This window comes from Colossoma macropomum, unplaced genomic scaffold, assembly GCF_904425465.1.
Source record: "Colossoma macropomum unplaced genomic scaffold, Colossoma_macropomum, whole genome shotgun sequence".
Classification (NCBI taxonomy): domain Eukaryota; kingdom Metazoa; phylum Chordata; class Actinopteri; order Characiformes; family Serrasalmidae; genus Colossoma; species Colossoma macropomum.
The window spans coordinates 44,973,155-44,999,277 of NW_023494789.1; the positions used below are offsets into that span (position 1 = coordinate 44,973,155).

Genomic DNA, 26,123 nt, shown 5'->3' on the forward strand with positions numbered 1-26,123 from the left:
ACAGATTATGCAGATAGTACAGCGCTGAATAACTGAAAAACATGCTCTAAAGTTGAATTCTCTTCTTTGATGAGGACCATCATAAAAGTGCATTCCCATCAGCAGCAAACCAAACCAGGGACCACAGTTCTTTTGTTATTTGCAGACCTGAGGACAAGGCGGAGTGTTTACACCTGTCAAAGCAGACCGAACTATGGAAGAAGTTTGATTGGTTTGCACTAACAAACAGGCAAACTGTCTTGAGGTGACAAAAAATACCTACTCCTCCCAAAAATGGGCAAACATTGAGATTGGGTAGGCTACTTTCCATTTTGGAAAAGTGAAAGGAGAACAGATTCAGTTGCATCTGCATATTCAGGAGCTGGAAGTTTGTGAGCGCTTTTGCACACAGTTCTGATGTCTGTAACGCAGATTGAGCTGCTTTTGGAGATGGAGCACATCACATGACGAAGCAGAAGACAAATGAATCCTTTTAACTTTTGTCAAAAAGTTCTAGTTGCTGGGACACTGCAATCAGTCATCTTGGTTGTTGGAATTTTAACACCAGAAACATCTAAGATTGGCTGAGTGTCATTTATTAGAGTTTACTTTGTCTTCACTTTGCCTTCCAATAAAGTGTGTTTGTTAAGCAAGATATCAGTTATAGACGTGGTCAAATTAATATTTTGACATATAACCCTTCAGAATGAATCAATTAAAAATTTTGTAAAGTATGTGTTTTCTCAGGCTGTTTTCAAATGTGAAAATCCAAGAAAACTGCTTGGTTTATTGTTTTCTATTGCCTTTTTTCCCATACTGTGTAAATAGTTTCTCCAATCACAAATGCATGTTCAGTGATTCTGAATCACTCCATAACTAATAAAATCAAAGTACAGTGAAATGTTAATTAATGAATTAATGAATTTATTTATTTATTTATTTAGTTAGTTAGTTAGTTAGTTAGCTATTTATGTATTTGCTCATTTATTTATTGTTAGTCTTAAAAAAAGTGTTAGCAAATACAGTAACCTGAAAGTTTAGTTTAATAGTTTTGACACTGAGCTGTGGGTGTCGTCTTCTACCTAGTTTTATCCAAAAAGTTCTTGGAAACTCTCAAAAATGTCTGGAATGAAATAAAAACAACAACACCCTCTATCATCAGGATAACTTGTATGCATTATGTGTTCCCTAGGAACATGCCGCTCTCACTGCAGGTTCGTTCTTGTTGGAATTTTTCCTTCACTTGTCAGAGAAAGAAGCGTTCAGAGATGGTTTTTACTGTAAGACAAGCATGTCAGTCATCATTTTGCAAATGGTTAATTGTTTTCTAAAGAATCATTTTTAAATTGGTGTGAAGTGTGTGTGTGTGTGTGTGTGTGTGTGCATGTGTGTTTGTGTGTGCCTGAGCAGGTTGGTAAGTGGAGGTGTGTGTGACATGACTAGACTAGCACTGGCACTAAGGTGAGCTTTTTTCAGTGGAAGAGTAGCTGCTTTGTTTGAAACTTTTGTCATTTGTCATCATGAATTGCCTTTGAAATGCGCACATTCACACACGCACACACATACACAACATATTTGGCCGTCTGCCTAGACGCCATTAAATCCTGGTTATTTGAGCCCAAATGAGAAAAGGGGCCTGTAGGACAGGGGTGCGACGCTGCATGAAGATGAGGCTGTAAAGGGTCTCAGGAGGACCATGTGTGTGTGCGTTTGTGTATATGTGTTTGATTGCCGATTTTACAGTGTTGTTTTAACATGCTATGTCATTGCCTTTGCATGTGAACTGGTGACAGTTTTGATTACAGTGCAGCCAAAACACTGTCAGTCAGGCATGGTGCACAAACACACACACACACATACACACACACACACACACACAGAGGGGGTTTTGGTGCAGTAAATTGGAAAGCCATAATAAATGAAACCATACCCAATGTTAGTGTTTCATTTCAGTAGCATACATTAGTGCATGAGTGTAGTACAATGAGAGAAGAGGGGGGCAAGTATACAGAGATAATACAATAGGATGGAGAAATGGAGAAGAATAGGGAGAGGGAGAGAATAAGATGGAAAAAGATAAAACTAAGAGAGAGAGGATAATAAAGAAAAAGGCAGAGAGGGGGAACTGGAAAGAAAGAGAGAACCAGGAGGAGAGAGGGAAAAAGAAAAAAAAATAGGAGGGAGAGAGAATAACATGGAGAGAAGGACAGACAGAAGCAGAGGGAAAGAGAATAACAATGGGAGAAAGAGAGAACTAGAAGGCAGGAGAGAGAATAAAATGAAGAGAGAACTAGAAGGAAAGCGAGCGAGAAAAACATGGCGAGAGAGAGAGAGAGAGAGTTTGAAGGTGAATTTGTAACCCAGGACGACCCGCTAATGGATCTACATGTCAAGTTGGGAGGTGTTTGATGTGTTGTTCTGTGCAGTGCCAAAATAATCTTCATCCAGGCTGCACTGTAAGGTGTGTGTGTGTGTGTGTGTGTGTGTGTGTGTGTGTGTGTTGAGGCTTCGTATTTAGAATAGCCGAAGCAGGAGGAGGCTGCAGCCGGCAACTTCATCCTTCAAGGTCAAACAGCCCGAGTGCTGTACTGCAGGCTTTGCTGATGCAGAGAGATACATACACCTTCAGAAATCTCTGCTTGATTTTTCACATCTTTCTGTTTTTGCATACCCTCACTGGCCACTTTATATGAAACCCTATACTTTTACGGTGTATGTCCAAAAGTATTTAGACACCCCTTGTAATTACTAAATTCTACTTTAAGAGGCACCCACATCACTGACACAGATGCTCAGTTGCACACACAGCTTGTATAATCTCCATAGAAAAGCATTGCCAATAGAATGGGATGCTCTGGAGTAGCCTGCGGAGGGCTGCGGAGCAGGGGCATGGGGGACCAACCAATACCTTTGAGATCAGATTAATGGCATTTGTGATAAAGAACTGATTATCCAACATCAGTACCTGACCTCACTAATGCTCTTGTGGTTGAATGCAATCAAATCTTCACAGCAACATTCCAATATCTAGTGTAAAGTCTTCCCAGATGGGTAGAGGCTGTTACTGCAGCAAAAGCATCGACAAACTCCCAATTAATACCTTTGATTTCAGAAGAAATGTTGGATGAGCAGGTGTCAGTAGACCTTTGGGTGTATAGTGTAGCTCCATCTTGTTGGTGCATCAATGGTCAGTTTCTGGCTGGTTGGTATTTTGATGTGATGGACTGCAACTAACAATTATTTCTATAATCATCATAATCAATTCTATAATCGCTAACCTATCTGCTACTTTTCTGTTGAATTGACTAACTAGCAGAACATGATGCTCATCCTAAACATCTGAATGGAGTTAACTGTAATCTAGGGGGAGGTCCATGCTTGAAACCCCTCCTCATTCCAGTTTAACACCCTATAAATTTCCATCATTACCTTCTGTTTCCATGTGACAGTTTTTTCAGTCCCCACCACCACCTTATCACCTCCCTATTCCTCAGTCCCACATCCATCCTACCACCCTCACATAAAAGAGGGGTCCGGCCTTCTAGCTCCAAGCAGAGTTCCCTTTCCTTTCTTAATCAATCTCCTCTATACTGCCACCATACTTTGAAGGCATGTTCTAAACTCACAAAAATCATTATGAAATGCTATGTCCACTTTGCTTTAGGCTGCCATAACATGCTATTATTTTTATGAGTAAAAAATTCTCACACTTTGGACCTTTTTTCAGGTTCCTTTGCTGCCAACATCATTAAAAATTCAATCTATGGGATGTCTGATTTCTTCTTTTATGGTGCAGTGAATCAACAGTATCCATCTTGTTCCCTGTGCCTTCTGTAGTATATTCCAGTTTGTCAAAAAGACTGAGTGGATCTTATGAATATTATATAGCAACATATAACACTTTGTTTTACATGAGTTATGCATTGACAATAAAAAGTCTTTTTTTATTATTATTATTGCAGCCAACCTATCACTGACATGTGTATAAACCTTAGCAACAACACTGCATCTAATACACTCATACCAGCACCACACATACTATCATGTTATTGTTGCTGCTGTGCTGAGAAGGATCCACAACCATCTGGTCAGCAGCGGTCCTGTGATCAGAAACTGACCAGTAATGAAGTAGAGTGGGGCTGCTGTAGTGCACAGCAGCAGAGAGACTACAGTTTGTAAAGCCCTTTTCAAATCAAAACCCAGCCAATTACTGGGATGCTTTTACTGTTAAACATGCTATGCATCATTCTTACATGCAGTGTTTTCTAGGGTTCACACATTCATGCTTGCCATAAAAGTTCCATTAAACAGGACATGATGTCCACAGAATGACAAACACATCACACAAGCATTTTGCATTGCTGGCAATGCTGTGTCACTGTTACAAAGTAGTGACTACTCACGTAGGGTACATTTGTGGTGCATCACAGTTTTTTCCTGTAATGTATTGGCATTTCCCACTGTACTAGGTCTTATGCAGGAAAATTGCCACATCATTTTTTTTAGCTGCCTACCACAAAACATTCAAGATGAAATTAAATAATCAGTATTAGCTCAAAGTGCAGACTTTCAGCTTTAATCTGAGTGTATTTCCAAACCACCCCTGTATATATTGATAAAGGCCTGGCAGAGCTTCACCAGGAAAGAAACTAGGGCTGCAAAGATACGTACACAGGCATTTGCTTGTATTCATATGATAAAAATCCCACCAACATTCTGATTGACATCATGACACCAACTGACACCATGTAACAGTGTACAGTGTCATGCTAATAAGTCAACTCAAGCTGGCAGTGAATGAGGCTCATGCTCACACAAAGAAGTGTTACTGACCTTGTGACAGTCGGACACAGTCACTGGTCACTATAAACTACTCGCCTTGGCATATTCCTGCCAGGCTTACACTATGTGATTTTAGCCTGTTTCAAACATACAATGACAAAAGCTTCCCTAGTATGGGTGGGGACACATAGGACAGTCAGAAGGAAGCAAAAAGTCGACATTTCCTAGCAAAGTCTATACATGCCAACTTTACTCTGTTTGACTGAATAGAATAACAAGATATAAACATTAATAATTTAATTTTCCTGTAAATTAGGCTGCATAGAGATAGTATTGTCCTACCATGTACATCATTGCCTGGCTTTTAGCTTCAGAGTTAGCAGCACTGCTCAGTTTATCTATGCTCAGTACTCATCGCTCAACATGTTATTTTGAATGAAACAGCTTTTTTTGAAATTCTTCTAGACTGAGCATACAGTATGACTAAATCATAGGCTTTATCCATACATGATGGTCTATTTAAATGTACGGTGAGAGTCAACAAATAACAAGGTTGCTAAAATCACACAGTGTTTGCCTGGCTTTAGAGGACATCTACAACTACAGCTCAACCAGCCAAACAAAGTTTTTCAGACATAAAACACCACAAGTGAGATCTTCAGATGCGTTGTCCCTGGATGTGATTCCTGCTCCCGCTGTGCTACAGAGAGTGTTGTTGAAAGAGACAGATCAGGGTTCAAAACTGTGAATTATACTTTACCTGAAGTGCTTTTCTAACAAGGATCAAAACCTGCAATGCTACTAGATCAAATTTAACTATTGTTTTCATAGCTAGCTAATGCATGTCATATAAAATGAGCTAGATTTAATGATTTAACAGTTAAGGTACATTTCACTCATTTTCACTCATTTACAACTACTACATTCTAAATAGGATGTAGTAAACATTCTATAATTACTCAGTATAGCATCAGACTCTGTATTAGTGAGTACTAAAAAATGTGTACTCTTACTCTCTTACTGGTACGATGGTATTGATGCATCCCTAGAAGGAACTTAGCACTTGATGATGACTCTGGGTTTTAGATTTCAGGCATCGAATGCTAGGCATTTGACATCAAGTATTAAAAAAAGACCATTTAATTTATGATTATGTTAGTTTGTCCAATGGTTTTTGAGCCCCTAGGGGGATATATATGAAAACCGTTGCAATTCTTCTATCGTTCACCCAATTTGTATATAAATACCCTCAAATTAAAGCTAAATGTCTGCACTTTGAGCACATATTCATGATTTAATTAACTTCAATATGCTGTGGTAGACAAATAAAATGACAATAAATATAGTATAGTCTATTTACAGTGGACCTATAGGGTAGGTGAAGCTTGTAAAATGACCAGTAAGTAGAAGTACAAGGAAGGGGTTCCTAACAAAGTGGACAGCAAGTGTCCACACTGTCCACCCTGTCCTCACTGTTTCTTATGAAAATTGAACATGCTGCATTGTGGACAGTTTTTAAATGTGAAGGAACAGCAGGTCTGTAATAAATCTGTTTAAGTCGGGCAGTGAATGTGTCATCAGCAAACCGCAGTGTATGATTCATGCCTCTCTGACCAATACGCTGTATTTGTTAGTGTTGTGTAAATGTGTGTGTGTATGCGTGTGTGTGAGCATTGTGGTAATAATACACACTATGCTGTAATCACTGCCACCTCTGCCTCTCGCTGGAGGTTTTTATGCTTGTCCGAGCATTATACACTCACTTACTGAACGGCGACTGAGTGATCCAGCAGAGCACTCACAATACACACACGTACACACATTCACACACTTACACAGCATGAACACCTGCTAACACATTCACAGGCACAGAAATAAAGGAGAGAGAAGGAGAGAAAAAGAGGATACAGAGAAAAGAAGAAGACGCAGTGATATGCCCAGTCTAAATCTCTTTGTGTGCCTCCATTCTCACACACTGTGGACCTTCATTCTGTGATGTTCGCTGAGCTGCTGAACGTCATCACTTCAAATTTGCAAGGTCATATGCCTGCAAATGTATAAAAAGTGCTAATGAGAGGGCACTCGACTCATGCTTGATATTGACGCCAGAGTGTTTTTATACTTTATTGAATCTACCAGAGAAATATGTCATTTTGCTGCCTAAGTATACCCAGTCTGGGAGCAGCACAGCCTTGCCAGCGGAGCAGTGCTGCCTGGGGCAGTGGGGGGTTAAGTGCCTTGCCTGAGGGCACAACTAGCAATACCCGGTCAGTCCTGAGAATTGAATCCGTGACCTCCTGGTTGTTGTCACCGAGAAAAGCCCAGAAAAGAGCAAATTTGCACATTTGCAAATGGATTGTTTGTTTAAATTTTTTTTGTTCCTTTTCATTTAGATTTTTTGGAACTCTTCCCATTTCCCATCACATGCATTTCGAGTTCTGCATCCCTAGAGGGTTCTCTAGAAGTTCACAGAAACTCTGTGTTTTACCCCTTATGGACTAAATGAATGGCAGAATTAGGTAGGCTTACATACTCAATGAGTTTCACCGTAACACGTACATCACGTCTGCATGTCTGCAAGCCTAGAAAAGACCAGAGATTTAGACTGGGTGATTGAGAGGAAGAAAGAATGAGAAATAGGTAGGCAGAGGGAGCTAAAAGTGAGCTAATAGTTGAGGTAATAGGGAGCTAATAGTGAGCTAAATAAAAGACATAGAGAAAGAAGGTTAGAGAGGACTGGAAGGGGAGAGAGAAGAGAAAGGGAAAGAGAGAGAGAGAGGAGGAGAAACAATGGAGAAAGAGAACTAGCAGAGAGAGAGGCTGAAATGGAGAAGGGAGGAGGATGAGAAGAAGAAGGAGAATAGAGATAAAAAGAAAGGAATGAGAAATGGAGAAAGACATTGAGAGAAAAAAGGAATGAGGAGATGGAGAGAAAAGTAGGGACGGATGACTAGAAGGAGAGAGAAAAAAGGGGGAAGGTAGAGAGAGAAAACTATAAGGAGAGAGAAAAAGGAGAGGGAGGATAGAAAACTACAAGGAGAGAAAGAGAGATGTACAGAGCGATATAGATAGATAGGAAAGGGCTAGATAGGGAACTAAAAGGACACACAGAGAGATACAAAGACAGAACTAAAAGGAGAAAGGGAGGTAGAGAAAGAAGAAGATAAAGGCAGAGAGAACTACAATGAGAAAGAGAATGAGATGGAAAAAGAGAAAACTACAATGAGGCAGAGAATGAAAAAGGAATTAACAGAACTAGAAAGGGGGATGAATTGAATTTAATTGAATTTAATTACGAGTGAAAAGCAATGGAAAAAGAGAGAACTAGAAGAGAGAAAGGTAGAAAGAGAGGAATTAAAAGGAGAAAGAAAGGGACACAGGCTAGAAAGGAAAAGAAAAGAAAAAGAAAGCAATGGAGAGAGAGAGGGGACTGAGAGAGAAAGACATTGAGAGAAAGAAAATTAGACTGAGAGACAAGGATGTAGAGAGAGAACTAGAGGGAAATAAAGAGAAAGGAATGGAGAGAGAGATGGTGAGATAGAGAGAGAATGGGGGGCATTAGAGGTATCAGTATTAGGGGATGGTGTGAATGGTGGTGATAATGTGGCTGTATAGTGTGCGTGTGCTGCCTCTTTAGCAGAGCAGTGTTATTGGTCTCTTCAGTGGGGAATAAGAGAGGGAGGCAATTTCACTCAGGCTTTATCTCACTCTTTCCTACATCACTACACTGAATTATTCACACGCACACTCTAAACTCCTGTCTGTCAGACTGAAGAGTTACTGTCCCTCTAGCCTTACTGTAACTCTCAGCACGCTCTAAACGTCCAGACTGACTTCAGCATTGTCCAGAAGAAGAGGGATCAAAGTTTGCTCAGCTTTGGTTTTGAATTTTGAAAGCATTTCTCTGAGGCATTTTCATCATAAACATCTAGTGTTGTTGTTTTGTTATACATCCTATTTTAATTACATAACAATTTAAATCTAATTACATTTGCATCATTGCTCGTAGCTTTAATTGCTGTAGTCGCAGTCATGCTGGAGCCAAATTATTATTGCCAAATTATGTAATGATTATGTAGTATATGTTTATTGTCCATTCTGTATCGACAGAAGTGACTCTTTTGACCACATTTCTAGCTTTTCAAACAATACTGTACACACATTTTATCAAATTCCATTCAAAATAAAATAGCTCCTCTTCTACTGCGCGAACACAAATGCGGCACTGACTGAAAGTTTAAGATCTGATCTCTCCCCTGTGACTAACTGCAACTTCTAAGGGTGAAGTGATTGTTTGTAAAGAGCTCTCTCGCTCTTTGCTCGTGGCTTTAATTGCTGTAGACTCAGTCACGCTGGAGCCAAATGGACAAACAGCAGCTCTACTAAAACCCACTCTGCAGCAGATGAGGGTAAATGGTGTGTCCATAATGAATCAGGTGGATGTGTGGTTTGGGATGGCTCACTAATGGCACTGTGCACTTCCTGGATGCTGTTGGGTCTTCTCGGACTGTGTGTTTGTTTGGGTTTTATTGTAGTTCTGCTGGGGTCTCTTAGAGGTTGCAGTTATTGTTGGTTATAAGACAAGCATGCTGTACATTTTATCTTTATTATTTCCCACTAATAGTTCAAGATCTGTGGAAAGCGCAGATTTTAAACTTACAATCTATACCATATCTGTGCTGATATATTGTTGTGTGTACAGTCTTTGCTTTACAGAGAAAGAAAAACATTCTTTACATTTTTGCCATGTCTTTGTCATTTTTCGTTGTTGAAATAAATGGAAAAATAGGCAACTCATTTTAATGTAATAAATTAAATAGTTATGATGCTGTAATATCTATCGATTATTATTTAATTTTCTTATTTTATTTAACAATGAATCTTTTTAACAAGGCTGGGGTAAGGCACTTAAATTCTAGACTGTGAGTTTGTTGGGTTTTTGTGCCATAGACAGAACTACATTTGTAAAGAACAAACAAGTTTTGTTCGTGTTATTCTCAAGAAGATATACAAACAAAATACAGTCCCCTCTCTTTTTATTATTACTGCTTATGATCTCCTCCTTCTTTCTCTTCTTATATCCTGCTTCTTCTCTTCTCTTCTCTTCTCTTCTCTTCTCTTCTCTTCTCTTCTCTTCTCTTCTCTATGCTCTCCTCTTTTCTCTTCTCTTCTGTGCTCTTCTCTTCTCTTCTCATATCCTCTTCTCTTCTCTTTACTTCTCTTCTGTTCTCTTCTATGCATCTCCTGTTTCTTGTCTTCTGTTCTTCTCTGTGATTTCGATTTTGCTTTTCGATCTCTTCTCTTCTCTTCTCTTCTCTTCTCTTCTTTCTCTTCTCTTCTCTTCTCTTCTCTTCTCTTCTCTTCACTTCTCTTCTCCCTTCCTTCTTACCCCTCTATCTCTATACTCTTCTTTTTTCTCTCCTTTAGTTCTCTGTTCTCCTCTCTCCTCTCTTTGACTGTGTGTGTAGGTGTGTATCACTGTGTCTTGGCCTGTGTTTCCTTCTCTGCTCTAATCTCCTCATGCCGTGCTGATGTGTGTTAAAGTCGTATCTCCTCTGTTGGGCTGATAACACACACTCAGGCCAGCGAGGTTTCGGGTGGTATGTTTGCTCTGAAACTTAAAAACACTGCCGTCCTCTTATCCCGTGCTTAAGGAGAGAAATCAGCCTGTCCTGCTGTTTGTCCTCTATGGAGTGATGTGTTTATCACTGAGAGACTCTGATAAGTCTGAGCCAGAAGCATCCTGAGACGACAGCAGGAGCATCCAGAGACACCCGTTCACACGCCACCAGCCTGCAAACAGTGGCACCTTTAAAGTGAAGATTTTAACTTCTCAAAACAGACGGACAAATTCGCCTTTCCGATTTACTGTTCTTTTAAGTAATGCGATAACTAAATGCTTGTAAACATTTTTATATACATAATTCCACATTCTGTGTTCTTCAGTCACCTTTTAAAGCTGTTCATAATCTGAATTCTGGTCTCAAACTACAGTATATAACCAAAAGTATTCAGACATCCCTTCTAATCAGTGAATTTAGCTACTTTATGGTGCTTCCATTACTGACACAGGTGCTCAATTGCACACACAGGTTGCATAATCTCCATAGAAAAGAAATGACAATGAGACACTGTTGAGCAGTCACCATGCTCAATGCCAAGCATTGGCTTGAGGCAGAGATGGCACTGATTTGATACCAGGTATCAGTATTGGGAGAAATTCAGCAGAAAATGCTGGATCTCACATTGGTGGGGAGAAAAGATCCAATCCAGTATTGTAACAAATGAGTTTAATTCCAAAATACTGTATATCCATTTGTAATAATATTGAATATTAGGAGTTTTTGAAATGAATAACAAGAGAATAACAGTTGATGTTAATGGAAGACACATCTTTATTTCTCTAATAAAGGTGCTTTTAATCATAATATAGCATTGATATTTGTTGTATGTGTAAAGCCCTAACAGTACACACACACACACATACACACATTTTCTAAACCATTTATCCTTCTGGGTCATGGGGGGAGCTGGAGCCTATCCCAGCAGTCACTGGGCGGAAGGCAGGAAAAACCCTGGACAGGTCGCCAGTCTATTGCAGGGCCCTAAGAGTCCACACCATGAAAAAAATTTCTAAAATGGTTTATAAAGTATTTTGCAATGAAAACTTTCAAATTAAGTCTGAAATATCACACATTCACACTGTATGATGTTAGCTGTGTATTTTGTCACTTTTGGGACAAAACCTTGTATTTCAGTTTTTGTCGTTTTTTAATTTTTTGGCATAATTTGAAAATACCAGCTGCTCGTTACATTGTATTAGCATTTCATGATAAATGGTCCAATAGAAATGCTCCCAAATCACTTGATAAAAAAAATCTGGTCCCATTAAATCCCATTCAAAATTAAGGTTTTTCTCCTGTAAAGTTACCTTTTTGGAGATGTAAGTTTTTGTCCTGACAGTGGGGGGTAGCAGAGTATTTGAGTAGTTGATAGTATTCTTTCAGATGCTCATCTTAATTAATGAGGTGTAATTAAAATAGCTCATTTTAAAGCTTAGTTGTTTTTGGATCAGATCAGTATAAGTATTGGCTGATACTGAGGGTTTCATGATCTGTATTGGGAAAAAACTGGTGTCATGCCATCTCTAGCTAAAGGGGTATAAAGCCCCCCAGCAATTAGAAAGTCTACTAGGGAAAATTAACAGTGGTACAGACATTATTTTTTGTGGGATTATATTATATTATATTATATGTTTTGTCATAAACAAAAAGCACAGCAATGCCCTACACGCCTAAGCGGTAAAACTGGTAATAATTCTTTATGAATGAGCAAACATGTTACCGTCGCGTTGTTTGCTCTGCACAGTAAATCCAGCGGTGCATTTTATGAATCTGGCCAGTAGTGTGTGCTTGAGTTGTTATGTATTATCACTGCTTCCTTCAAAAAATCTGATGTATTACTTTAACGAATATAAGTCTCTTTGGCTGTCAACCTCCAGCACGTGTGATTTAGCATTTTAAAGTATAGACTCTGGTATCTGCACCTCTAGGAGGTCTGAAGAAGTTAAAGAACCCATATCGTGGAAAGCTGAATTTTTCTTGCTTTTTTTGAAAGAAGAGTTTGATGTAATATGTAAACAATGTTAAAGTTTCAAAATGTACTCAGCCCATATACGGACAAAAAAGCGGCAAAAACAGCTGATTCTGGTTGCGATGTACCTCCTCTTCTACTCGCCTCTCTTCTCCTTTTTACTACATCGAGAAGCGCACTCTCTGCGACCAGCGCCTCTTTACAGGGGAGGCGAAGTTAAGCATTTAAACTCCATTTTAATGTGTTTATGATTAAGTGATGATGGCTTTGATAAAGTATTTATGCAGCATGTTCAGAGCCACCCCCACCCCTCCCTCTTCCTCCTTCAAGGCCACACATTTCAGATACAAATGAGCTTATCCGGAGTACATGTTGCATGTGATTTCTTCCAGCATGTTTTCCCACCGCACTGAAATATACTGAAATATGGATGCATGTGCAGAGGGGGCATGTGTAAGTGCTTTGGATAAGAGCACCTGCTAAATGAATAAATGTAAAAGTAAATGTCAGCCCACCCATATAAGAATATGTTGGAGCAAAATGACATTCACCTGGGCCACGGTATCTTATTGCAATGCACTAAGTATAGTGCAAGCCTCAAAGCCCAAAAACAAATGCAATAATAAGATAGCATAAGGCAGACGGTATAATGTATAAGAATACTCACATTAAATTATTTAAATAAGGAGAAAAGGCCTGAGTAAATAGGCTGTGCAAATTATATGTAAACCGTAACAGCACTGTAACATTGTGCAAGTTATAGGTATATCATTACAGCAGTGGCGAACTGTGATTACTAGAGCTAGGCCTTAAATTTTGGCCATAAATGTCAAAACATGAGAAAAACCTACCTTGACAGTAGTTTTTTTGCACTAAGCTAACAGGATTTCACATGAACACTTTCAATAAGGCAGAAATTAGCTTCTTATTCAAACTTCCCGTTCCACCTTAAATAGTTCAGCAGTTACATTGTGGTGCATTTATGCATGAGAATGTAACTGCTGCAGCATTTAACGTGGAACAGAAAATTTGTTGGCATCAGAATATAACTTCTGTACCATTTAAGGTGAGATAAAAAAGCAGTCCTACATAAAATACAGACTTTTAAAGCTTCTAAGAAACATTACGTTTTACTTGCAGTTTGTGACAGACATATAAGCATATAGTTTACCTTGTAGCAGTTTTATAGTGAGAACAGTCACTGCTGCTTTCTGTTTTTCATACTGCTTTTATTCAGTCAGTGACACATTTAAGACTTCCAGAAGGCTTAGAGTGACTTTTTTCCTCACAAAATGGAAATCAGAATGTGATTAGTTGATTCCACTATCACTTTGTAATTATGTTAATAATTCATCCGCATTAGCAGCACACTGTAAGCTCGTACCACACACACCAAACAGAGTAAAAAATGTGAATGCATGGGCTTTTAGCGCTTGTTTTGTAAAATCTCACACCCTTAAATTTGGAACTTATACATCTGAAACTTGAGAAGAGGGGTAACTTTGGCTATGCTACAGCAGCTAGTGGTCTGGGCTGCGTTAGCTTAGCTAACTAGCAATGCTACACTCAAAAAAAAATAAATAAATGTACTTAAAGTATTAGCATTGAAAGAACACATTTATCCCAAACATTAAATCAGCCAACCCAGTCAAATAAAAAAGAATGAATTGTGCTTTTCCAAGTCTCATAGAATTCATAGAATTTCTACCTGCTATCACAAGTCAAAAAAGTCAGTTGTACTTTAAGATTTCATGTGTATGTATGTGTATATGTATGTATGTATCGCTGTTGTCGGACGAAATCTCCATTTTTGACGTTTTTCAGTTTTTAACATAATTTAAAAATGCCTGTTGCCCTTTACATTGTATGGAAATTTCATGATGAATACACTAAAAGAAATGATCAAAAATGACTCCATTGACTCACATTAAAAGTGAAGTATGTTTTTACCTTCTCCTGTAAAGTTACCATTTTGGAGATATAAGGTTTTTTCTGACAGCAGCGATATATATATATATATATATATATATATATATAAGCACTGTTATATTTCTGACCACTTGGGGAAGTCAAGAAAGGTTTAATTGAGTAACTAAATGAAATAAGAAGGCAAAAGTACTTACCTGTGAATAGATTCCAGAGGAAGGTAGCCAGGTTTTCATCCAGGGAGGAAAACAGTAGCCTTTGTCTGGTGAGTTTTTATAGTGAACTTTTCCCACACAAAAACCGGAAGTGACGTCACATCACTTCCTGTTTATCTCTATAAAACCTTAGAGGGGGCAGAGTGAGCTAGTCTAGTGGAGAAGTTAATAAAATGTGGTTGGAGCCTAAAAAACCCTAAAATTGTGATTGAATAAGGGACTTCATACTAAGTTGTATATAGTTGTAAATATTGAGTTTCATTGGTTTTCTTTTCCTTTTTTTTTGCACCGAATAAATTGCATGTTTTCTTCACTGAGATTCAATAAACACCCACTTTTGCACCCTAACCTGAAACATACCCACGTGTCTTTTCCATCGGACCATCACAATATGTGTATTGTTGACGCTGATAGATGAAAAGGTGAAGCTGACCATGTACGTGTGTATGTGTGGCTTAAGGGGGGCCATGGGCCACTGCAATGCTCTGATAATTCAGTCATGAGGAGAATTCATAACAGCCTTCTTACCTACCTCTGTGCGTGTGTGGGTGAACTGTGTGTGGATGGATATGTGTGTGGTTGCAGTTTTTGAGTGCGGTTTGTCAAACTATGATTAGAAACATCAACTACTGTCCTCTCGGTACTGTGTTACTAGGCTACAGCTCCTTGATTTGAAGGTAACGTGTTATAAATGAATTCTGAAATTTTAACCACTCATATCTAGCACAATATCTTGTGCATTAACCATTATTGCACTATTTGGCTTGTGCAGTATTGAGCTGCTAGCCAATCACAAAATGGTTTATTCTGTGCTGCAAGCATCCTGACCAATCACAGATGAACTATCTGAAAAATTGAGACATTCATATGATCTAACAAATGTTTGTAGTTTTGCATGGTGTGTGATCCATCATAGTGGGTAAGTCATTATCTTATAATATGCCTTTAAGAAGTGCAAAGGTGTCCCATTTTTTCCTGCTACTGCTGAAAAAGATAGAGGGAGAGAGAGGGAGAGAGAGAAACTATCTATTGCTTTCTGCTTTATCCACCCCACGGTTCCCCAATTCTCCTTATTTTATGTTGAGTTCATCTGAAGCCACTAATAAACGCAGCCATGTTTTGGAGCTCCACCGTGCTTCAGTGTGATTTTACTCCAGTATAAAAGCTTGCTAAACTGACTGAGTGTTACCTCAGAGCAGCTAGCCCTGACTGAGACTTTTTAGAGTATAAATGTTCCCCTCAGCCCCATCTATTACTAAGAAACAGGATCAGAGAATGAACTAACACGTATACCCAAGTTTTTCCTGTTTTCCAGCTTTCAAAAAGTGGTAGAGCTGCTAAAAGTAACATGAAACTCATTGCATGTGTTGTTAGCTTGGTGCTAACATAACAGCAGTCAGTTATCGTAGCAGATAAAATAAAGACAACTTATAAAGTTAGGTTGTAAGGCTTATTATTCAGTAAGTACATGGAATTCAATGCAAACTGGTTGAGCTATTCATAGGTTATAATAATGTGTAATAAAACTTGTGTGTTAACGTCACCAGAGCAGCTTTAGTAGCAAACAGGTTTATCAATATCAGCAGCAATGACATTAGGAGTTTAACAGTATTTATTAATGAATATGTACAGCTGCAAACTAACTCAGTTTTGGATGTTTTGTCACAAGATCGCTAAAAAAGTACCGTTTTTCTTCAGTATGTTGGTTATATAACTCTCAAATAAGTATGTATCGCATACAAAACACAATTCGCATCACTATAGAAACTCTAATTGTTGATTTGCTTTCATTACAGAAATAAATCAGGCAGCATTAAGAAGTGATTAAAAGTGAAGCATAGTTTGAACAGCATTCAATCAAATTCCTGAATAAAAAGATTAATAACTGACTAATAAGCCTGTAGTTTGAAGAGTTCAGGTTTATATATAATATCAATTAGAGTCAGTTATGAGAAGCTGATAAGATACATGATACATAATGATACATCAGCAGTTATGTAAGACATCACTTTGGTGGTGTTTGTTGTTCTTGAGTGTAATAATGGAACAGCTGCAGTATAATTATAATGAAGTGAGAAGACATTGTGTGTTTAATTGAGTCATTCTGTTTATACATGTGTGTGTATGTGAAAGAGAGAGAGAGAGAGAGAAAGAGAGAGAGAGAGAGAGAGAGAGAGAGAGAGAGAGGGAGAGAGAGAAGGAGAGAGAGAGTGTGTTTTGCCATAAACCATAAACTGCATAAAAACAGTCTGGGTGGCCATGACTTCATTACTGCACTATGATTTAGAGAGAGAGAGAGAGAGAGAGAGAGAGGGAGAGACATAAAGAGGGAGAGGGGACAGAGAAAGTGGAAAAGAGCATGAGAGAAAGAAAGAGAAAAAAAAATAAAGAAGGAGAAAAGAAATAAAGAGAGAGGGAGAAAGAAGAAAGAGAGAGAGAGCAATTGGAAGAAAAAGAGATATACAGAGGGAGAACAAAGATAGTGAAATAGAGAAGGAACAACTGAAAGAAACAGATAAAGAAAGAGAGAAAGAACAGAGAGACAGATGAATAAACAAAAAAAAGTTAGGGATACGAGGGAGAAAAAAGAATCAGAGTGGCAGAGACAAAGAGAGAGAAGAAAGCAAGAAAAAAGAAAATAAAGATGGAGAGAGTGAAAGAGAGAGAAACAGTAAAAGAGAGATAGATAAAGAGGTAGAAAAAGTGAAAGAGGAAGAGAGAAAGAGAGAGATAAAGATGGAGACCGATGAGAGGGGAAAGTGTGTGTGTGTGTGTGTGTGTGTGTGTGTGTGTGTGTGGGATAAAAAGGAAAAAAGGAGAAAGAAGAACGTGAGAGATAAGGAGTAGAAGAGAGAAAAAAAGAGAGGAAGAGCAAAGAAAGAACTGGAAAAAGCGGAAGAGAGCGAGAGATAAAAAGGAAGAAAGAAGAAAGAGAGAGATCAAGAGGGAGAAAGAAGAAAGAGAGAGAGAGAGAGATCACTTCTCTCTCTCTGTCTCTCTCTCTGTCTCTCTTTCTCTCTCACACACACACACACACACACACACACACACACACACTCTGCCCCCCTGAGGCAGCAGGTTTGTATTATGTATTTGTATCCAGACAGGGTCGTAAACAGTGCAGTGTGTGTGTGTGTATAAGATCTGTTTGTTCCACCCTGTTGTTCTGAACATGGCTGGAATCTTTAATTACATGTCATCCTGCTGTTCCGCTGTGCTTTCAGGACTTTGGGTTGCCATAGCGCTTTCATAATATTGCACAGCATTTAATTACGCTTTTGATAGCTCCTGTTTCCGTGGATGAGTCGAACTCAGAGACCTCAGAGTCTTCACCCTTATCTGGCCATTACTCGGCTAACTGGACATGTTCAGCACTGTTCAGCATTAACATCATTAATCAGTGCAATAGATGGAGAAGGTCCTCTGTTTCTCTCTGAGCTTCATTTTAATGTACACTGTCCCTCAAATATCTGAGAACACTGTTTCTTTTAAAATTGAAGTTGTGATTTTTCAACAGAGATTAAAATAATTGCAGTGAATAAAGCACTGTTTTGAATTTACTATTAGTACCAGGAAATTTACATTAATAAAACCTTTGCATACATTGAATTAGCTACGAATGTGCACATTGTTTCCACAAAATGAAAATATATTACATCAACTTTTTTGGCTTTTAGTTCACTTACTTATAGCAGTAATTGTGTTGATGTAGTTCTTTTTATTCATGTGGAAATGATGTACACATTTGAATCAAGTAAATTCAAAGCATTACATTTTTGTGTGCAGAAAGTGTTCTAAAATAAAACAACCGCATGTGAAAGAAAGATACTTGTACATATATTTGCTCATATTAACATATGTGATGTTTTAAAATACATGTGCTACATATGTTTAACTGTGCCATTTTCAAATAATTAACATGCCAATATATGCATATACAGTATCTCACAGAAGTGAGTACACCCCTCACATTTCTGCAAATATTTTATGATATCTTTTCATGGGACAACACTATAGAAATGAAACTTGGATATAACTTAAAGTAGTTAGTGTACAGCTTGTATAGCAGTATAGATTTACCTTTGAAAATAACTCAACACACCGCCATTAATGTTTAAATAGCTGGCAACACAAGTGAGTACACCTCACAGTGAACATGTCCAAATTGTGCTCAAAGTGTCAATATTTTGTGTGACCACCATTATTATCTAGCACTGCCTTAACCCTCTTGGGCATGGAATTCACCAGAGCTGCACAGGTTGCTACTGGAATCCTCTTCCACTCCTCCATGATGACATCATGGAGCTGGTGGATGTTAGACACCTTGCGCTCCTCCACCTTCCTCTTGAGGATGCCCCACAGGTGCTCAATTGGGTTTAGGTCTGGAGACATACTTGGCCAGTCCATCACCTTTACCTTCAGCTTCCTCAGCAAGGCAGTTGTTATCTTGGAGGTGTGTTTGGGGTCGTTATCGTTTTGGAAAATTGCCATGCGGTGCAGTTTTTGAAGGGAGGGGATCATGCTCTGCTTCAGAACGTCACAGTACATGTTGGAATTCATGTTTCCCTCAATGAACTGCAGCTCCCCAGTGCCGGCAGCACTCATGCAGCCCCAGACCATGATGCTACCACCACCATGCTTGACTGTAGGTAAGAGACAGTCGTCTTGGTACTCCTCACCATGGCGCCGCCACACATGCTGGACATGATCTGAGCCAAACAAGTTTATCTTGGTCTCGTCAGACCACAGGACATGGTTCCAGTAATCCATGTTCTTGGACTGCTTCTCTTCAGCAAACTGTTTGCAGGCTTTCTTGTGCATCAGCTTCAGAAGAGGTTTCCTTCTGGGATGACAGCCATGCAGTTGATGCATTGTGCGGTGTATGGTCTGATCAATGCTGGCAGCACTCATGCGTCTATTTTTTGAAGCCAACCTCTGGATATGACGCTGAACACATGGACTCAACTTCTTTGGTTGACCCTGGCGAGGCCTGTTCCGAGTGGAACCTTTCCTGGAAAACCGCTGTATGACCTTGGCCACCGTGCTATAGCTCAGTTTCAGGGTGTTAGCAATCTTCTTATAGCCTAGGCCATCTTTGTGGAGAGCAGCAATTCTATTTCTCACATCCTCAGAGGGTTCTTTGCCATGAGGTGCCATGTTGAATATCCAGTGGCCAGTATGAGAGAATTGTACCCAAAACACCAAATTTAACAGCCCTGCTCCCCATTCACACCTGGAACCTTGTAACTCTAACGAGTCACATGACACCAGGGAGGGACAACGACACAATTGGGCACAATTTTGACATTTTCACTGTGAGGTGTACTCACTTGCCAGCTATTTAGACATTAATGGCTGTGTGTTATTTTCAGAGGACAGTAAATCTATGCTGCTATACAAGCTATACACTGACTACTTTAAGTTATATCCAAGTATATATAGTGTTGTCCCATGAAAAGATATAATAAAATACTTGCAGAAATGTGAGGAGTGTACTCACTTTTGTGAGATACTGTACATGGCAATATATTTGTACACATGTAGACTAAATAAATAAAGTTGTGTCAGTTTTTATTTATATATACACAGACCGGCCACTTCATTAAGTGTCTGTTTTATCAGCTCCACTTACCATATAGGAGTCTATACTATTGTACTATAGAGCACTTCGTACTATTACAGCCTGTAGTCCATCTGTTTCTCTGTATACTTTGTTAGCCCCCTTTTACCCTATTCTTCAATGGTCAGGACCCCCACAGAGCTGGTACTATTTGGGGTGGAGGATCATTCTCAGCACTGCGGTAACACTGATGTGGTGGTGGTGTGTTAGTGTGTGTTGTGCTGGTACGAGTGGATCAGAAACAGCAGTGCTGCTGGAGTTTTTAAACACCTCAGTGTCACAACCAAAAATATCCAGCCGGCAGTGTCCTGTGGGCACATTCCTGTGACCAGTGCAACACACACTAACACACCACCACCACATCAGTGTCACTGCAGTGCTAAAAATGATCCACCATTCAAATAATGCCTGCTCTGCCCAAATAATACCTGGTGGTCCTGTGGGGGTACTGACCACTGAAGAACAGGGTAAAAGTGGGGAACAAAGAATGCAGAGAAACAGATGGACTTCAGTCTGTAATTGTATTTGTACAAAGTGCACCAATATGGTAAGGGGAGCTGATAAAATGGACAAGGTGTAGATACAAGGGGTGCACATAATGAAGTGACCAGTGTATGTCAAAGTATGGAAATATATTACAAACTTCACACATATTTTAAAAAAATATATGGGAATATATGTCCTTTGCATGGGTATTTTTAGCTTCACTCAGCTTCATGTTCATCAAAGTGTGCATCCTTAGGGCTTTATCCTAGTGCTGGTTACGGTGACTTAATGCACTTGAATCAGCGCTCAAAGGAATGGTTAATCAAAAATGGTTCGCACTGTTCCCCTTACCCCAAATGTAGTTGATCAGTCAAGACGTCTGGTTTGCTTCTTTAATTATGTACCGAAGCTGTGAGGCAAATGTAGCTAAGAAGTAATGGACATCTATGGACTATCTTTTTGGGTCATACGGACTTCTGTCAAAGTTGTCTCGTAGCTGCAGTGCAAAACCGAAGAAACAAACTTAAGACACCAAACACGTCTTGACCAGCGGTCTACATTTGGGTTAAGGGGGAATTTTATAAAACTGATATTTTGGTGAACTATTCCTTTAATCCAGCGCATCAGCAAGTGCTGCAGCTTGGGCGCTCACATGCAGAATCATGTTCTCATTTCAGAATTTTAAATTCAATGGAAACACAGTGGACCATCCTGATTTAACCGTCATGTAAACTCACTCATTAGAACCGTAAAAGGTGAGGGAAAGGGTTTAGTTCTTTAGCTACACTGTTATTCTTAGAATTAACATTGGTCACATTATTATTAGTTGTTGTAGTAGTAGTAAAAGATTTATCATTTTGTATCATGGTTATTAAGAAAATTAAGTAATTTTGATAAATGAAGCTGAAGCTGTCTTCTTAATCGCCAACTTCTTATTCAAAATTTCCGTGCCACCTTAAATGGTGCTGTAGTTAATGCATCATTTAAGGTGGGACGGAAAAGTCGATAAGAATATGATGCCAGCTTCTATCTCATTTTTGATAATTAGCTTCAATAGCTAGCTGGTAACATTAACTTCATTTGATGCCTTGTTTAGTCATTGAGGATAGCTAGCTAACATTAACACCATCCAGTAGCCTAGCATTGTTCCATAATGAGGTAGGTTAGTGTAAGTTAATTTTAATTGTATTTTTTTAATACATTATTACATAATACATAATTTTTGTTTGAGGCAGCGTGATATAGTAGCAGGCAAAATTCAGATGATGAGTTGTAATTCAGTTGGTAATCTGTCTTCACTTGGTAATAGCTAACTGATTTAGCTAGCTATCTAGCGCTAAATTAGCGTGTTAGCGTAGCTTCCCTCCTCTGCTGTTAGTTAACGTTAGCTGTAAGTAAATCAGCATGTACACTGTGGCTTGTTGGCTGTTTATGGCTGTAGTGTAAAACAAACTGATCCTAGATCGGCTGCTTAGTGATTTCTAGCTTGTTGGATGATGTGAAGTAAACTAGCTTGCTAACATACAAATAGGAAGATATCTAGGAAATATCTGGGCTAAGTACCTGATGAAGAGTAATTTGGGCACATATGGCAGTGTTAGGGAATTCTTTGTATATTATTTTTGCAGCCATTATTCAGTCTCACACAAACCTGCTGAAACTGTAACACCACCGCGTTCTTATTCCATCCTTGAAGTGAATGCACCGGCTGGTGCTCATCTTCTCCACGTTAGGGTAAATCACATAGATTAGTGATCTCACAATGTAGATAGATATTACAGCCATCATCAGTAATAAAGGCTGTGTGTATATATATATATATATATATAAATATATATACATAGTATTTTTTTTCTTTTAAGTAAAAGTCTGTTATGTAAGTTATTCCACACTGATAACCATCCTGAAATTTCTGAAGTTAGGTCACCCCAAGCTTTTAAGGGCAGCCTAGTTTGAGATGTCTTACACAGGCGATCTAAAGAATTATTCTCTCTCCCCCCCACCTCTTTCTCCTAGGCATGCCCAGTTTCATCAAGTCTCCTGAAGATCAGATAGGTATCTCTGGCGGCGTGGCGTCCTTCGTGTGCCAGGCAGTGGGGGAGCCAAAACCACGCATCACCTGGATGAAAAAGGGGAAGAAAGTCAGCTCCCAGCGCTTTGAGGTGTGTGAGTGTGTTTGTGTTGATAAAAAACACTCGCCATCTACTTTATTCAAAACACCTATTTTGTGCTTTCACTCACTGGCTACTTAATTATAAACTCCTACCTTATAGGTCCACTATATGGGTGTACAATTACAGTAGCCCATCAGTTGGTGCACAATTTATCTGCCCCCTTTAACCCTTTCGTCTTTGGTCAGTTTCTGACCTCTGGGTTGCTGTTGGTGATTGGGGTATTTATGACAACCCGGAAATAAATCTGTGTTAACACTGTAACCACAGAATTAAAAGTCAAAGGAGCAACTAAGGACCAGCACTAGTATAATTTATACCGATGAAGTGCTTAAGAGTCAGAAGGATTTCCAAGTTGCCCTACTGCAATCACATTGCGCTCCTGTTGTCCCTTGCAACATTACAAGCAAGTGATATGATGCCTGTCACAACAGTTTTTTACTGTAATTACCTGATTGAAGTTTTTTGAGCTGATCGCAATGATTTAAGCTGATTGCTATTATTTTCTGCAGTTGCTTTCACAGTCCTGTGTTTATGCAGCAACAAACAGAATATGTATGTGGATGCGTTTTCATCAGTTGAGTAGAGGCAAATACTTGTAAATAAAAGAGAACGTTTAGTGAGACACATCATGGGTCTTACAAAAGCAACAAAAATTCCAACTTCTGACAAGAGTTATAGCAGCTGGTGAGGGCAGAAATGAGTAGTGCTTGTTTGAGCTCCAGCTTTGTCTGTGGCCAGTTAAGAGTATTGAATATGGACAGCTAGGAATCAAGACAGCTAACCAGCTAATTTGTCCAGTTAACTCACACTTTAATTGTTATGAACAGAAAAAGACAATTAAGTTGTTAATTGCTATTATTTGTAAGCAATTATTCATCAGCTAAAATTTCAGGATTGTGATGGACATACATGTTGTTTTTGTATTTTTTGCATCAAAAACACAGAATGCTTAATAATCTGTAATTTTTTACTGGTCATTTTCCAACCTCTCTTTATTCCTTAATATTAAACAGGTTGTGAATGAATGAATGCATTAGTATTTGTGACATCACAAAAACAGTGAATTCAACCCAGGGTTTTTTCACACTTATGCATGAACTGGAGCACATGTTTGAACTGTATGTTTATTAAAAATATTTCACATCAGACTCTTTAAATAAAAAAACTTTTTTTCCATGATAAATGACCTTTAATGTCTATTATTTGGCCAACCCTATTATAAGCCGGGGGGTAAGTTTGGTTAACTATTAGCTGAACTCAGGTTAGTAGGTCAGATGTAATTGTATGCTTTTCATCAGACACATCAAAGTGAGTGTGTGTGTTGTGAGCGAACTGACTGATGTGGGGTTCAAACCCCAGTGGTGCTGCACTCTCTTTTGTGAACGCCAAATGAAGAGTATCAGAAGATGCTGCTCAGACATTAGCCCTCTGTGGATGATCAAACTGTCTGTGAGCATGTGTGTATGTGCCTGTGTGTGTGCCTTGTCAAGAAGTGTGTAGCTGACTGGTATGATCAAAGAAAGGGATGCAAGTTTGTGTGGTGATTCAGTAAATGCATGTGTGTTTGAGTTCTGCTTCTTTGATTGTAAAGTGTGTATATAAAGATGCAGATGGATTTCTGGGAGGTTTGTTTGATATCTGATATTTTGTGTGTGTGTGTGTGTGTGTGTGTGTGTGCGTGTGTGCATCAGGTGATTGAGTTTGATGATGGCTCAGGCTCGGTGTTGAGGATCCAGCCGTTGAGGACACACAGAGATGAGGCGATTTATGAGTGTACGGCCACTAACAGCGTGGGGGAGATCAACACCAGCGCCAAACTCACTGTGCTGGAAGGTAAAGCACACTTTACTCTTGTACTGCACACTTTCATTTCTCAGAGCTCTTCTAGTTCTCTTTCTGAATTATCATTCTCATTCTCTCTCACTGTCTCTCTATCTCTGTCTCTCCCTCTCCCTTTAGTTTTCTCTTTCTCCATTCTCATTCTTTCTCTTTCTCTCTCTCTTTCTCTCTCTTCTTTTAGATCTCTCTTTCCCTATTCTCATTTCTCTCTCTCTGTCTGCCTCTTTCTCCTTTTTATTTTCATTCTCCAATCTCATCTTCCCCCTCCTGTCCTCCCTCCTTCCCTTCCTCCCTCTCTTCCTCCCTCTCTCTCTCTCTTTCATTTGATAAGGTGTATGTGTTGTTTGGAGTTGATTAATGTATTGTTTTTATCTGTTTGACTATGCTGTGTGCAGATTACTGATGGTTGGGTAGAATATGGTTTCTAAATATGTCTCTGTAGGAATGTATTTTGCCATGTGTTTGCTCTAGGTGGAATATTTCCTTTTGTTCATTCTCAGTAGTCTCGTGGGGCCAGACGTAATTTTGTAATGAGTATGCCTGGGGACAGCCTTGAGAAATTTTGGGTGGGTGGGTTCCATGTGAATGGGTATGTCGACTTCTTAGAGATTAGTGTGAAATTTCTAACCTAATCCAACACTTGTGAAGGTGGCGCTCAACGTAGGGGGCGATGCTGCGCTCATCAACATTGTCCAACAGACAATAAGCCTGTCGTAAGCCAATGGACATGACATAAAGGTCTGAGAAGTCCCCACCAGAAAACTCCAGTTAAGCATGTAGAAGTGTGCAGAGACATTACTGCTTGCAAGAGAAAAACAGTTCTGTTCTGTTTGTATACAGTGTATACTATGTAGTGTATTTTCTGTAAATTATGTTTACTTGGTTTATATATTGCATTTAATCCTAGGGAGATACCAGCGGCTGGAACCAAATTCCTTGGGTGTGTCAGCATACTTGGCCAATAAACAGTTAAAGCTAGAAATATCAGTTGTACATTAAAAGAGAATTGACAAGAGGAGTTTGAGGGCAGGTGGTATATAAAATGTCTTCAAGCATTGTGATATTTTCGCCATATTTTCCACGCTTACGCTGCATTTATGTTACAGCACAGCAAGTCGATTTTCGTTTTGCTTCTCATTTATTTCTGTGTGTGCGGGGGGTTGTGGGAGCAAGAGGTAGCGGTGCAAAGCATCCAGAGTTAAAAAAGAGGTAAAAAAGTTGAGATTTTCTGCAAATGAGATTGTCAGAAAGTGCCCCGTTGCGTTACGTCATGTGCCATTCAAACTACATGCTGAAATCAGTGTTGATGGAAGAAATTAAAATTTTTAAAAAGAATTTTAGACCTTTTCTCACCTGCCTTTCATCGGTGCACAGAACTATCTTAGAGCTTGAGAACAGGAGAGCTAAACTTTCTTGTATTTTAGTGTCACACCACAAAATGTCCAACAGATTGTGAGGTAAGCATTTCGGTTTGCTGTAATGTAAATGCAGCTTTAGGATTTAGTGATT

General features: G+C 39.0%; 1 protein-coding gene across 1 annotated transcript in view; it reads left to right on the forward strand.

Moving 5' to 3' along the window:
* Positions 1-26,123, forward strand: part of ptprfa (protein tyrosine phosphatase receptor type Fa) — a 241,253-nt gene that overhangs the window by 20,863 nt on the left and 194,267 nt on the right. The window contains 2 exon segments of the mRNA XM_036571461.1: positions 22,618-22,763; positions 24,467-24,608. Of these exon segments, the coding sequence (XP_036427354.1) occupies positions 22,618-22,763; positions 24,467-24,608 (288 nt within the window).